Consider the following 14,312-nt stretch of genomic DNA (forward strand, 5'->3'; position numbering starts at 1 on the left):
CCCTGTTGTTGTGGGAGGGGGAGCTCCTTGTAGGAAATGTCAAACCCTGAATCTTCAGGGAATTCTTCATACAATCACACACACACACACTCTAAATTGAAGTGACATGGACATATATCATTCTGGTCTGTGGTTTTGTGTGTATGCGCACACACACACACACACACACACACATACACACAGATGTGCTATGAGGCTGTGCACAGGTGACACTTGTGTGTGTTTTACGTACCTTAAAACAGGAAGTGTGTGTGTGCGCTCAGAGGAGCATAGCCCCACTCCCCTATGCTCCTCAATGTTCCAGTGAGAAAAGGTGGTGCCTTTTATGATTTTGTGTGTTCCGCTAATAGTGAAACAGGAACATTTGGGCTTTTTAACCCCAGCTATAAGGAATAGGATATGATACTTTCACTGGCTAAACATGTGGGTAATTGGTGTGTGTATGCTGAGGCCTGCATTGCCAGCGGAAACAGAGAAAGACAACCTTCACTGGTTCTGGTCTTTTGTTTTCTCGTGGTAACACTCTTGCCCCCTGGAAGTATTCATTTTTAAAGCACCAGACACCAAACAATCATCTCATTTATATGTATTATATTGTCTTCTCAACATGACATTGGGGATGTGACAAGTGGAAAAGTTTTCTTAACATTTAAACGGCCATTTGTTAAAATGCTAAGAATTTTAAATAAAATTCCATGTGAATTCACAATGCAGCTGTGCTGCTGCCAGCAACCCCACAGGGGTATTATAGTGCATCCCTTTCAGATGGTTAAGCATTGCACCTGTACTACCATTAAGGTACCTCAATTCCACCTTGCAAAGTTTGCATTTACTTCTCATTTAACTTCTCAAAGTATTGCCATACAGGACTTCACTGGTGTTGCTTGCCTTTCTCTGAAATGTTTCCAACTGTTAACCATGATGCCGTAGTGGTAGAGAGTCGACTCCAAAATGATTTCTCCACTCGTTGCATGTCGACTCCAGTGTTAACTCTCATTTTTAAGTGTCAAGATTCAGTATTTTTGGAACGGAGGAGACTGACTTGTTCCTGTACTTCCGAGAACACAAACAGTCGCATCTTTCATAGCGAGGGACAGAGACAGAATTTAATTGAATTGACAGAGGAGATGGACACAGTATAGGCAGTATAGACTATAACATGGAAACTGGGATTCAAATGTTGTTGTTAGGGATTTTTCTTAACGTCAATGATCCCAACTTCGTTTATACATTTAAATGTTCACACTCCTACTTAGGGGTGCCATTACACGTTATACACCCACCATTCTCCAGGTTGATTGGAGAATACATACATTACATGGCTCATCTCAACCAATAGAAATATCTACTTTCAGTCTTTCCACTCGCCCACTGCATTTCAGTCTAGTCTTATAGTAAAAGAGAACCGATAAATGTGTTAGGTCTGGGATCAGTTTCATATGATCGGTTTCGTGTTTTGACGTTATTATGGAACTACCTTCTTTCCAAGGTGTGAGGAACTACCTGAAAGAAGCCTTGGTCAACATCATCACTGTTCATGCTGAGGTAAAGGCATTGGCTTTTCTGTATAATGAAGAGATGCATGACAAAAATTATTGGGGGCCTTCTGTAATGAGTAGAGCAGTCAGTCAGTAGTCACAGAGAGAGTTTGATCTCTCTCGTTATCCCCCTGCCCCTCTCTCTCTCTCCACCTCTTTCTCTCTCAGGTCTTCACAGTGTCAAAGGAGCTAGTTCCCAGGGTTCTGACTAGAATCGTTGATGGTGTGGCGGAGGAGATGAGCCGTCTCATGCAGTGTGTGTCATCCTTCAGCATGAACGGAGCCATACAGGTACACACACACACACACACACACACACACACACACTTTCAGATGCCACTCTCTCTCGAGTGAGTCAAATAAAGAGCCACCAACTGGGGGGATTTACCCTCTTTTACTGATGATTCTAAACCCCAGCACCTCTACCAGACCAGCTACTGGTATACTACACTCTACAGCCCAAACTGAGGATACTTTAAATTACCCTAAATTACTCTATTAAATGCCCAGTGCAGTCACTGTTTTATACAGTATATGTTTCCACACTATGAAGTTGGAATTACACTGAAATTATGAAAATTATGATAACTGCTCTTTTAGTGTAAGAGCTGTTTGAAAATACTACCAGAAATGTCAGCTTGTTTTGGTGGGATGGAGTTTTGGCTTGCCTGGTGACATCATCAGGCAGTAAATTAGTTAATAGACCAATAAGAAAGAGAGTTCTAAACCTCTCTGCCAATAACAGGTAGTGTTGTTCAGTTTTCCCTTCCCCACTCAGACCACTCCCAGACAGTCCGAGCAAAATTCTTGCTTGAGAAAGTGCTCTTTGCGAAGAAGCTATTTTTGTTTCTTTTTTTACCATTTTAATTACAGTAAGGTACTTAATTGTTACCTTGAAAAATATTTGATATTGAAATAAAAACTGCTGCACTGGACCTTTTAACCTCATTTACCCATTATTTATTTGTCTTTATCCATCTCTCTTGTTCTCACTCACTCACTCACTCACTCACTCACTCACTCACTCACTCACTCACTCACTCACTCACTCACTCACTCACTCACTCACTCACTCACTCACTCACTCACCCAATTTCAATTTAAGGGCTTTTTTAAAATGTATTTTTATTTAACCTTTATTTTACCAGGTAGGCCAGTTGAGAACAAGTTCTCATTTACAACTTCAACCTGGCCAAGATAAAGCAAAGCAGTGCGACACAAACAACAACAGAGTTACATGGAATAAACAAGTGTACAGTCAATAACACAATAGGGAAAAAATGAAGTATATATACAGTGTGTGCAAATGACATGAAGAGGTATGGCAATAAATAGCAAAGTAATTACAATTTAGCAGATTAACACTGGAGTGATAGATGAGCAGATGATGATGAGCAGATGATGGTGTGTAAGTAGTGATATTGGTGTGCAAAAGAGCAGCAAAGTAAATAAAAACAATATGGGGATGAGATAGGTAGATTGGGTGGGCTATTTACAGATGTACTATGTACGGCTGCAGCGATCAGGTAGATTGGGTGGGCTATTTACAGATGTACTATGTACGGCTGCAGCGATCGGTTAGCTGCTCAGATAGCTGATGTTTAAAGTTAGTGAGGGAAATGTAAGTCTCCAGCTTCAGCGATTTTTGCAATTCGTTCCAGTCACTGGCAGCAGAGAACTGGAAGGAAAGGCGGCCAAAGGAGGTGTTGGTTTTAGGGATGACCAGTGAGATATACCTGCTGGAGTGCGTGCTGGATGTTATTATCGTGACCAGTGAGCTGAGATAAGGCGGAGCTTTACCTAGCATAGACTTGTAGATGACCAAGTGGGTCTGGCGACGAATATGTAGCGAGGGCCAGCTGACTAGAGCATACAGGTCGCAGTGGTGGGTGGTATAAGGCGCTTTGGTAACAAAACGGATGGCACTGTGATAGACTGCATCCAATTTGCTGAGTAGATTATTGGAAGCTATTTTGTAAATGACATCGCCGATGTCGAGGATCTGTAGGATAGTCCGTTTTACTAGGGTAATTTTGGCGGCGTGAGTGAAGGAGGCTTTGTTGTGAAATAGAAAGCCGATTCTAGATTTGATTTTGGATTGAAGATGTTTGATGTGAGTCTGGAAGGAGAGTTTACAGTCTAGCCAGACACCTAGGTATTTGTAGTTGTCCACGTATTCTAGGTCAGAACCGTCCAGAGTAGTGATGCTAGTCGGGAGGGAGGGTGCGGGGAGCGAACGGTTGAAAAGCATTCATTTGGTTTTGCTAGCGTTTTAAGAGCAGTTGGAGGCCACGGAATGAGTGTTGTATGGCATTGAAGCTCGTTTGGAAGTTTGGAACAGTGTCCAAGAAAGAGCCAGATGTATACAGAATGGTGTCGTCTGCGTAGGTGGATCAGGGAATCACCCGCAGAAAGAGCGACATCGTTGATTTATACAGAGAAAAGAGTCGGCAGGAGAATTGAACCCTGTGGCACCCCCATAGAGACTGCCATAGGTCCGGACAACAGGCTCTCCAATTTTACACACTGAACTCTATCTGCGAAGTAGCTGGGGAACCAGGCGAGGCAGTCATTTGAGAAGCCAAGGCTATTGCGTCTGCCAATAAGAATACGTTGATTGACCGAGTCGAAAGCCTTGGTCAGGTCGATGAAGACGGCTGCACAGTACTGTCTTTTATCGATGGTGGTTATGATATCATTTAGTACCTTGAGCTTGGCTGAGGTGCACCCGTGACCAGCTCGGAAACCGGATTGCACAGCGGAGATGGTACGGTGAGATTCGAAATGGTCAGTGATATGTTTATTAACTTGGCTTTCGAAGACTTTAGAAAGGCAGGGTGTATATAGGTCTGTAACAGTTTGGGTCTAGAGTCTCACCCCCTTTGAAGAGGGGGATGACCAGGGCAGCTTTCCAATCTTTAGGCATATTGGAAGAAATGAAAGAGATGTTGAACAGACTGGTAATAGGGGTTGCAACAATGGCGGCGGATAATTTTAGAAAGAGAGGGTCCAGATTGTCTAGCCCAGCTGATTTGTACAAGTCCAGGTTTTGCAGCTCTTTCAGAACATCTGCGATCTGGATTTGGGTGAAGGGGAAGCTGGGGAGTCTTGGGCAAGTAGCTGCGAGTGGTGCGGAGCTGTTGGTCGGGGTTGGGGTAGCCAGGAAAAAGTATGGCAAGCTGTAGAGAAATGCCTTTTGAAATGTTCAATTATCATAGATTTATCGGTGGTGGCCTTGTCGCCTCAGTGCAGTGGGCAGCTGGGAGGAGGTGCTCTTGTTCTCCATGGACTTTTCAGTGTCCCAAAACTTTTTGGAGTCAGAGCTACAGGATGCAAATTTCTGTTTGAAAAAGCTAGCCTTTGCTTTCCTGACTGACTGTGTGTATTGGTTCCTGACTTCCCTGAACAGTTGCATATCGCGGGGACTATTCGATGCTATTGCAGTCCGCCACAGGATGTTTTTGTGCTGGTCAAGGGCAGCCAGGTCTGGAGTGAACCAAGGGTTATATCTGTTCTTAGTTCTACATTTTTTGAAAGGGGCATGCTTATTTAAGATGGTTAGGAAATTACTTTTAAAGAACGACCAGGCATCCTCGACTGACGGGATGAGGTCAATATCCTTCCAGGATACCTGGGCCAGGTTGATTAGAAAGGCCTGCTCGCAGCAGTGTTTTAGGGAGCGTTTGACAGTGATGAGGGTTGGTCGTTGGACCGGGGACCCATAGCGGATACAGGCAATGAGGCAGTGATTGCTGAGATCCTGATTGAAAACAGCAGAGGTGTATTTGGAGGGCATGTTGGTCAGGATAATATCTATGAGGGTGCCCATGTTTACGGATTTAGGGTTGTACCTGGTGGTTTCCTTGATTATTTGTGTGAGATTGAGGGCATCTATCTTAGATTGTAGGACTGCTGGGGTGTTAAGCATATCCCAGTTTAGGTCACCTACCAGAATCAACTCTGAAGATAGATGGGGGGCAATCAATTCACATATGGTGTCCAGGGCACAGCTATATATGTGTCCAGGGCAACACTGTATATGTCTATATACAGTGTTGTAATGATGTGCAAATAGTTAAAGTACAAAAGGTCAAATAAATAAAACATAAATATGGGTTGTATTTACAATGGGGTTTGTTATTCACTGGTTGCCCTTTTCTTGTGGCAACAGGTCACAAATATTACTGCTGTGATTGTACACTGGTATTTCACCCAATAGATTTGGGAGTTTATCAAAATTGGATTTGTTTTCGAATTCTTTGTGGGTCTGTGTAATCTGAGGGAAATATGTGTCTCCTATATGGTCATACATTTGGCAGGGGGTTAGGAAGTGCAGCTGTTTCCACCTCATTTCACTCTCTCACTCTCTCCAGGCCCGTTTGGAGATCAATGCTCTGAGAGATGTTGTAGCCTCCTACCTGTCATCTGAGAGCCAGTAAGACTCCAAAAACACTCCCTGAGACTGTACTGTACTACATCACTACACCCCTATGTATCACACGCACACCTACACTTCACACACTGCATACTACTGTATACATGTACATATGTTACAGAAACTACACAGTACTCTCACTGTCATTCCTGTAAGTCACATTAATCTTACCCACGCTTCTACCAGCCACTCTCTAGTCTACATTACCTGGGGGTACTGTATATTGAAAAGGAAGCGAAAGCAACACTCCAGCTAGTTTAATCTGTTTTTGTGTGATGGTATGTCTCCTCCTTTGTGTATTAGAATGTTGGTGTGTGTCGTGTGGTGTGGTGTCAACTGTGTGTATCTTGTTTCAGCGCCAACTTCAAGCAGGCTCTGGAGGCCCTCCCTCAGTTACACAGTGGAGCAGACCAAAAGTAAGTCATTCATCAAGGGTAATACCGGTTCCATTTAAAATATGGAGACATTTCACTTCCATTTAAATTATGGAGCGAATTCAGTGCCAACAGAAACTGTATTTGATTTCATTATTTTGGGATTTGTATTTAGATATTGAGTATTTATATTTTTGAGTTTGTAATGGACAAATTGAGTCATTGAATTCATAAATTGAACTTGTATTTCATGATTTTAAACTGATTTAATTAATATTGCATTCAGTTTTAAAATTCAATTTAATTGAATATTAAAATTCTATATTTATATAGTCAGTTTCAATATGGTAAATATTGCATTCATTGCCCTGGTATCAAGTTTATAAACTAATTTCAAGTTTACCAAAGTTTCAAACATTCAACTTCTTAAATGCGTTCGGATTCAGTCTTCAAATTCAGTTCTCTACATTCAGATTCAAAACCAGAGATAACATCCTGGTCAGCAAGGAATGGTAGAAGAGAACAGATAGAATCTTTGTGTTAAACAGATTTCTGAAGCCAATGTGGCATTTTGAATACATTTTCTTCCTATGATTTTGGCTCTAGCGTTGAGATATTATGACCCAATTCCTGAAAGCTCTCTGGAACACGGTTGTGTATTCCGTTCCCCTCTATGATGCTCAAAGGACTCGTTAGAAGGGAGTGTGGCAAAAAATGCAATTTGGCCACAATAACAATATAGTTGAATAGCCATGTCATAGCCCTTCGAAGTATAGCTTTTCCACTTTCTAATTAATCTTGCTCTTGTGACTGACTGGATTCGAACCGGGTCTCCTGCATGTCAAAAGACTGTGTTAGCCCACTTACACCAACATCTAATAGGCTAATTTCAGGCTCCAGGGATATTAGTGGTCAGAAATGCACTACATGACCAAAGGTATGTGGACACTTGCTCTTCAAACATCTCATTCCAAAATCATGGGCATTAATATGGAGTTGGTCCCCCCTTTGCTGCTATAACAGCTTCCACTCTTCTGGCTCGCAGTCGGCGTTCCAATTCATCCCAAAGGTGTTCGTTGTGGTTGAGGGCAGGGCTCTGTGTAGGCCAGTCAAGTTTTTACACATCGATCTCGACAAGACATTTCTGTATGGACCTCGCTTTGTGCACAGGGGCATTATCATGCTGAAGCAGGAAAGGGCCTTCCCCAAACTGTTGCCACAAAGTTGGAAGCACATAATCATCTAGAATGTCATTGTATGCTGTAGCGTTAAGATTTCCCTTCACTGGAACTAAGGGGCCTAGCCCGAACTATGAAAAACAGCCACATACTATTATTCTTCCTCTACCAAACTTCACAGTTCGCACTATGCATTGGGGCAGGTAGCATTCTCCTGGAATCCGCCAAACCCAGATTTGTCCACTGGACTGCCAGATGGTGAAGCGTGATTCATCACAAAAGAGAACACATTTCCACTGCTCCAGAGTCCAATGGCGGCAAACTTTACACCACTCCAGCCGATGCCTGGCTGCTCGGCCTTGGAAACCCATTTCATGAAGCTCCAGATGAACAGTTCCTGTGCTGACGTTGCTTCCAGAGGCAGTTTGGAATTCGGTAGTGAGTGTTGCAACTGAGGACAGACTATTTTTGTGCGCTACCCGCTTCAGCACTCAGTACAACGTAACTTTCAGGTCTCTTAAGAAGGTACTCATCATGCAAGCATGCTCCCCAAACCACCTGTTACACTTCACCCTCCCTTTGACCTCCTCCTCCTCCTCGAAGAGACCCATTTAAGTCACATAACCAATACCTAGGTTTGCCAGAGACTTGAAACTAATAAGCTGTCATTGTAAATAAGATTGTGTTCTTAACTGACTTGCCTAGTTAAATAAAGGTAATGTATAATATATATATATATTACCTTTATTTAACTATATATATATATATATATATAATATATATATTTAAATGAACACAAACTAACACATGTCAAACTAACACGTCTTCAGGTCTCAGGCAAGTTTCTTATCCCATAAGCATGGATCACCAAACCACACTATTTTGATGAGTAACCTAGCTGGATCTTGAAGAGTTGTATTAGTGTAGCAGATGGGATCTGTGAAACTCACTCCTCAGCCAAAAGTGTCACCCCGTGCGATATTGAATACTTTTTTCATTTTTTTTTCACCTTTATTTAATCAGGTAGGCCAGTTGAGAACAAGTTCTCATTTACAACTGCTTACAACTACTACCTAGTGCGACAAAAACAACAACACAGAGTTACTCATGGGATAAACAAACACACAGTCAATAACATAATAGAAAAATCTATGTACAGTGTGTGCAAATGTAGTAAGGTTAGGTAGGTAAGGTAATAAATAGACCATAGTGGTGAAATAATTACAATTTAGCATTAACACTGGAGTGATAGATGTGCAGATGATGATGTGCAAGTAGAGATAATGGGGTGCAAAAGAGCAAATAAAAAAATAACAGTATGGGGATGAGGTAGTTGGGTGTGCTATTTACAGATGGGGTGTGTACAGATGCAATGATCGGTAAGCTGCTTTAACAGCTGATGCTTAAAGTTAGTGAGGAAGATATAAGTCTCCAGCTTCAGTGATTTTTGCAATTCGTTCCAGTCATTAGCAGCAGAGAACTGGAAGGGAAGGCAGATAGGTGTTGGCTTTGGGGATGACCAGTGAAATATAGCTGCTGGAGCGCGTGCTACGGGTGGTTGCTGCAATGGTGACCAGTGAGCTGAGATAAGGCGGGGCTTTACCTAGCAAAGACTTATAGATGACCTGGAGCCAGTGGGTTTGGCGATGAAAATGTAGCGAGGGCCAGCCAACGAGAGCATACAGGTCACAGTGATGGGTAGTATATGGTGCTTTGGTGACAAAACAGATGGCACTGTGATCAACTACATCCAATTTGCTGAGTAGAGTGTTGGAGGCTATTTTGTAAATGACATCAGGATAGTCAGTTTTATGAGGGTATGTTTGGCAGCATGAGTGAAGGAGGCTTTGTTGCGAAATAGGAAGCCGATTCTAGATTTAATTTTTGATTGGAGATGCTTAATGTGAGTCTGGAAGGATAGTTTACAGTCTAACCAGACACCTAGGTATTTGTAGTGGTCCCCATATTCTAAACCAGATCCGTCCAGAGTAGGGATGCTAGGCAGGCGGGCAGGTACAGGCCGCAATCGGTTGAAGAGCATGCATTTAGTTTTACTAGCATTTAAGAGCAGTTGGAGGCCACGGAAGGAGTGTTGTATGACATTGAAGCTCGTTTGGAAGTTTGTTAACACAGTGTCCAAGGAAAGGCCAGATGTATACAGAATGGTGTCGTCTGCGTAGAGGTCAATCAGTGATCGCTGAGATCCTGGTTGAAGACAGCAGAGCTGTATTTGGAGGGCAGGTTGGTTAGGATGATATCTATGAGGGTGCCAATGTTTACGGGTTTAGGGTTGTACCTGGTAGGTTCCTTGATAATTTGTTTGAGATTGAGGGCATCTAGCTTAGATAGTAGGACGGCCGGGGTGCTAAACATTTCCCAGTTTAGGTCACTTGGGGGGCAATCCATTCACATATGGTGTCCCGAGCACAGCTGGGGGCTGAGGGGGGTCTATAACACGCGGCAACAGTAAGAGACTTGTTTCTGGAAAGGTGGATTTTTAAAAGTAGAAGCTTGAATTGTTTGGGCACAGACCTGGATAGCATGACAGAACGCTGCAGGCTATCTATGCAGTATATTGCAATTCTGCCCCCTTTGGCAGATTCTTGATGGAAAATGTTGTAGTTGGGGATGGAAATTTCAGACTTTTTGGTGGCCTTCCTAAGCCAGGATTCAGACACGGCTACGACATCAGTGTTGGCGGAGTGTGCTAAAGCAGTGAATAAGACACATTTAGGGAGGGGGCTTCTGATAATAACATGCATGAGACAAAGGCTTTTACGGTTACAGAAGTCAACAAATGAGAGCGCCTGGGGAATAGGTGTGATGCTGGGGGCTACAGGGCCTGGGTTAACCTCTACACCACCAGAGGAACAGAGGAGGAGTAGGATAAGGGTACGGCTAAAGGATATGATAACTGGTCGTCTAGTGCATTGGGAACAGAGAATTAAAGGGGCAGATTTCTGGGCGTGGTAGAATAGATTCAGGGCATAATGTACAAACAAGGATATGGTAGGATGTGAGTACAGTGGGGGTAAACCTAGGCATTGAGTGACTATGAGAGAGTTTGCATCTCTAGAGACATCAGCTCAGCCAGGTGAGGTCTCCCCATTTGTGGGGGTATGTGACAAAAGAGCTATCTAAGGCAGCTGGACTAGGGGCTCTACATTGAAATAAAACAATAACTATCCAAAACAGCAGTAGACAAGGCATATTGACATTAGAGAGAGGCATGTGTAGCGAAGTGACCATAGGGTCCAATGAGCAGCAATAGGTGAGTCCGGGAGCCGTTTGGTAGTCGCTACTATGCTAGGCGAGCGGGAGGCACGGCGTTCAGAAAGCTAGCGTGCCGTTGCTAGCAGATGGGTGTTTCGGCGACATCGCAACGGAAAAGCCTGTTGAAACCACATCGGACGATTACGTCGGCAGACCAGTCGCGATGGAACGGTGGGGCTCCGTGTCGGCAATAAAGGGTCCAGGCCAATTGGCAGAAGAGGTATTGTAGCCCACGAATTAGCGAGTATACCTATTCAGCTAGCCAGGAGATGGGCCTAGCTCGTGGCTAGTTCGAGGATAGCTCAAGGCCAACTTGCTTGCTTCAGGACAGAGGCATTAGCCAGCAGTAGCCACTTGGTTGTAGCTAGCTAGCTGCGATGATTCAGTGTAATGGCCCTTGCGGCAGGAATCTGGTGATGTGGTGGAGAAAAGCAGTCTGATATGCTCTGGGTTGATATCGCGCTGTGCAGACTGGCAGGTATTGACCGAGCTAAAGCTGGCTGGTGTCCGGGCTAAAGGTGAAGAGGGCTAGCCGTGGCCAACAGTGACTAGTAGCTAGTTAGCAGGCTAGCTTCTGATTGAGGTACCAGTTATAACATCTAAAAATAGCAGATCTGTAACACACTGGGTGAGGCGGGTTGCAGGAAAGTATATTTAGATCGTAGGCGGAAAGTGAGATTAAAATATATACAAAAAATAACTGATAAAATGACTATTTACATGGGACAAGACAAACACACGTCCGACTGCTACCCCATCTTGGATACATAGCGCGATGGGTTGGTATGCTACAGGAAGGTAGCGTGTGTTTTCGAGGTCGAGGTCCTGAGTTTGAGTTTCCTTATGAGCTGAATCAGGGGGCCGTGGTACTCGCTAATCAAGCTAGACTGTGATCTACAGTTGCGCTTAGCCCAACCGCTCAGCCCAACTGCAGTTGAAGAAGGCCTTTTTCAGTAGTGCGGCGGGTTGGAATGCTTCAGGAGGGCAGTCACGTGTGTTTGCGAGGCAGAGGTCCTGAGTTCAAGTCTCGGTATAAGCTGAATCAGGGGGAATCAGTACTTGCTAAGCAAGCGGCCTTTACATTAACTTCCTGATCGCTTCCCTAAGGGCTTAAGCACATTTTTGTATTGTTTTATTTAACCTTGATTTAAGCAGGGAAATCTCATTGAGACCAATGCCTCTTTTCCAAGGAAGCCCTGCATGTACACAATCTGACTAATTTGCAACATTTACAAATACAAAATACTCTATCATCAACTTACAAATCGCAATTATAAAAAACAAGGCTGTGGCTATTGATCTGACTTTTTCAGGTTCTGACTTCAAGGATCACGTTCTGCGCATGTGTAAAATGCAGGGCACCCTTTTACCTGCAGAGAATAGGCTACTCAGACGAATGGTGCTTGTTTGGTACAGTTAGATCACAATGTTCACAGTATTCTACATAACAGAACCAAATATAACAGAACCAAATATAATAGCATAGTTTAATGTTACTGTAAGACGAAAACAACAATTGTGAATGATAATTCTTCAAGTTTTACCCATAGTAACCATTTGATCTCAATCAGTTTCATGGGGATATGCTTTTAGATCTTGAGTTATACAGTGTTGGTTCAAAGTAACCTACACTGTTGTTTTGAATGATGTACAGTGAGCGAATTTAAGAGCAGATGTGTTAGTAACAAAGTAGCCTACCTTTGTACTCTAGAAGTCGGAGGTTTACATAGACATTAGGTTGGAGTCATTAAAACTTGTTTTTCAACCACTCCACGAATGTCTTGTTAACAAACTTTAGTTTTGGCAAGTCTGTTAGGACATCTACTTTGTGCATGACACAAGTAATTTTTCCAACAATTGTTTACACACAAATTATTTCACTTATAATTCACTGTATCACAATTCCAGTGGGTCAGAAGTTTACATACACTAAGTGCCTTTAAACAGCTTGGATAAAAAGATTGAGGGGGCTGTTTTGTTAGACTTCAGTGCGGCTTTTGACAATATCGATCATCATCTGCTGCTGGAAAAACGTATGTGTATGGCTTTACACCCCCTACTATATTGTGGGTAAAGAGTTACCTGTCTAACAGAACACAGAGGGTGTTCTTGAATGGAAGTCTCTCCAACATAATCCAGGTTAAATCAGAAATTCCCCAGGGCAGCTGTTTAGGCCCCTTACTTTTTTCAATCTTGGCTAATAAAATGCCACTGCTTTGAGTAAAGCCAGTGTGTCTATGTATGCGGATGACTCAACGCTATACACATCAGCTACCACAGTGACTGAAATTACTGCAACACTTAACAAAGAGCTGCAGTTAGTTTCAGAATGGGTGGCAAGGAATACGTTTCAACCTAAATCTTTAAAAAACTAAAAGCATTGTATTTGGAACAAATCATTCACTAAACCCTAAACAACTAAATTGTGTAATTAATAATGTGGAAATTGAGCAAGTTGAGATAGCTAAACTGCTTGGAGTAACCCTGGATTGTAAACTGTCATGGTCAAAACATGTTGATACAACAGTAGCTAAGATGAGAAGTCTGTCCATAATAAAGCGCTACTCTGCCAACACTGTCAACAAGGCAGGACCTACAGGCCCTAGTTTTGTCACATCTGGACTACTGTTCAGTTGTGTGGTCAGGTGTCACAAAGAGAGACTTAGGAAATTTGCCAGCGCTGCTGGCCCTCAAATGTACACGGAGAGCTAACATTAATGATATGCATGGCAATCTCTCATGGTTTGAAGTGGAGGAGAGATTGACTTCATCACTACTTGTTTTTGTAAGGAGTGTTGACATTCTGAATGCACCGAGCTGTCTGTTTAAACTACTAGCACACAGCTCTGACACCCATGCATACTCTAGAGGTCTCTTCATAATCCCCAAGTCCAGAACAGACTATGGGAGGTGCACAGTACTACATAGAGTCATGACTAAATGGAATTCTAATCCACATCAGCTAACTGATGCAAGCAGTAGAATCAGGGGGGTTGGTAGAAGTACACCTTATGGAACGGCAGGGACTGTGAAGTGACACACACACAGGTACAGACACACAAGAACATTGTAATATTATTGTGACACACGACGCGCACGCACTCTACACACACACACGTACATTGTAATATTATTGTGACACACGACGCGCACGCACTCTACACACACACACGTACATTGTAATATTATTGTGACACACGACGCGCACGCACTCTACACACACACGTACATTGTAATATTATTGTGACACACGACGCGCACGCACTCTACACACACACGTACATTGTAATATTATTGTGACACACGACGCGCACGCACTCTACACACACACGTACATTGTAATATTATTGTGACACACGACGCGCACGCACTCTACACACACACACGTACATTGTAATATTGTTGTGTAGTGGTATCATACATTTTGTGTTGTGGATATGTGGTGGTGTGACAGTGTTATATGATGTACTGTTTTAGCTTTTATTTTATGTGTAATACAAGTCTTAATGTGTTT

The 14,312-nt window shown here is 43.0% G+C and overlaps 1 protein-coding gene across 5 annotated transcripts in view; it reads left to right on the plus strand.

Moving 5' to 3' along the window:
• exoc2 (exocyst complex component 2) overlaps window positions 1–14,312 on the plus strand; it is a 142,364-nt gene that overhangs the window by 123,944 nt on the left and 4,108 nt on the right. For all 5 annotated transcript variants that reach the window (XM_065009170.1, XM_065009169.1, XM_065009171.1 and 2 more), the window contains 4 exons: window positions 1,490–1,545; window positions 1,707–1,829; window positions 5,912–5,973; window positions 6,330–6,389. In XM_065009170.1, coding sequence (XP_064865242.1) covers window positions 1,490–1,545; window positions 1,707–1,829; window positions 5,912–5,973; window positions 6,330–6,389 — 301 coding nt within the window. The remainder of the gene's footprint in view (window positions 1–1,489; window positions 1,546–1,706; window positions 1,830–5,911; window positions 5,974–6,329; window positions 6,390–14,312) is intronic.

This window comes from Oncorhynchus nerka, linkage group LG24 (genome assembly GCF_034236695.1).
Source record: "Oncorhynchus nerka isolate Pitt River linkage group LG24, Oner_Uvic_2.0, whole genome shotgun sequence".
Lineage (NCBI taxonomy): Eukaryota > Metazoa > Chordata > Actinopteri > Salmoniformes > Salmonidae > Oncorhynchus > Oncorhynchus nerka.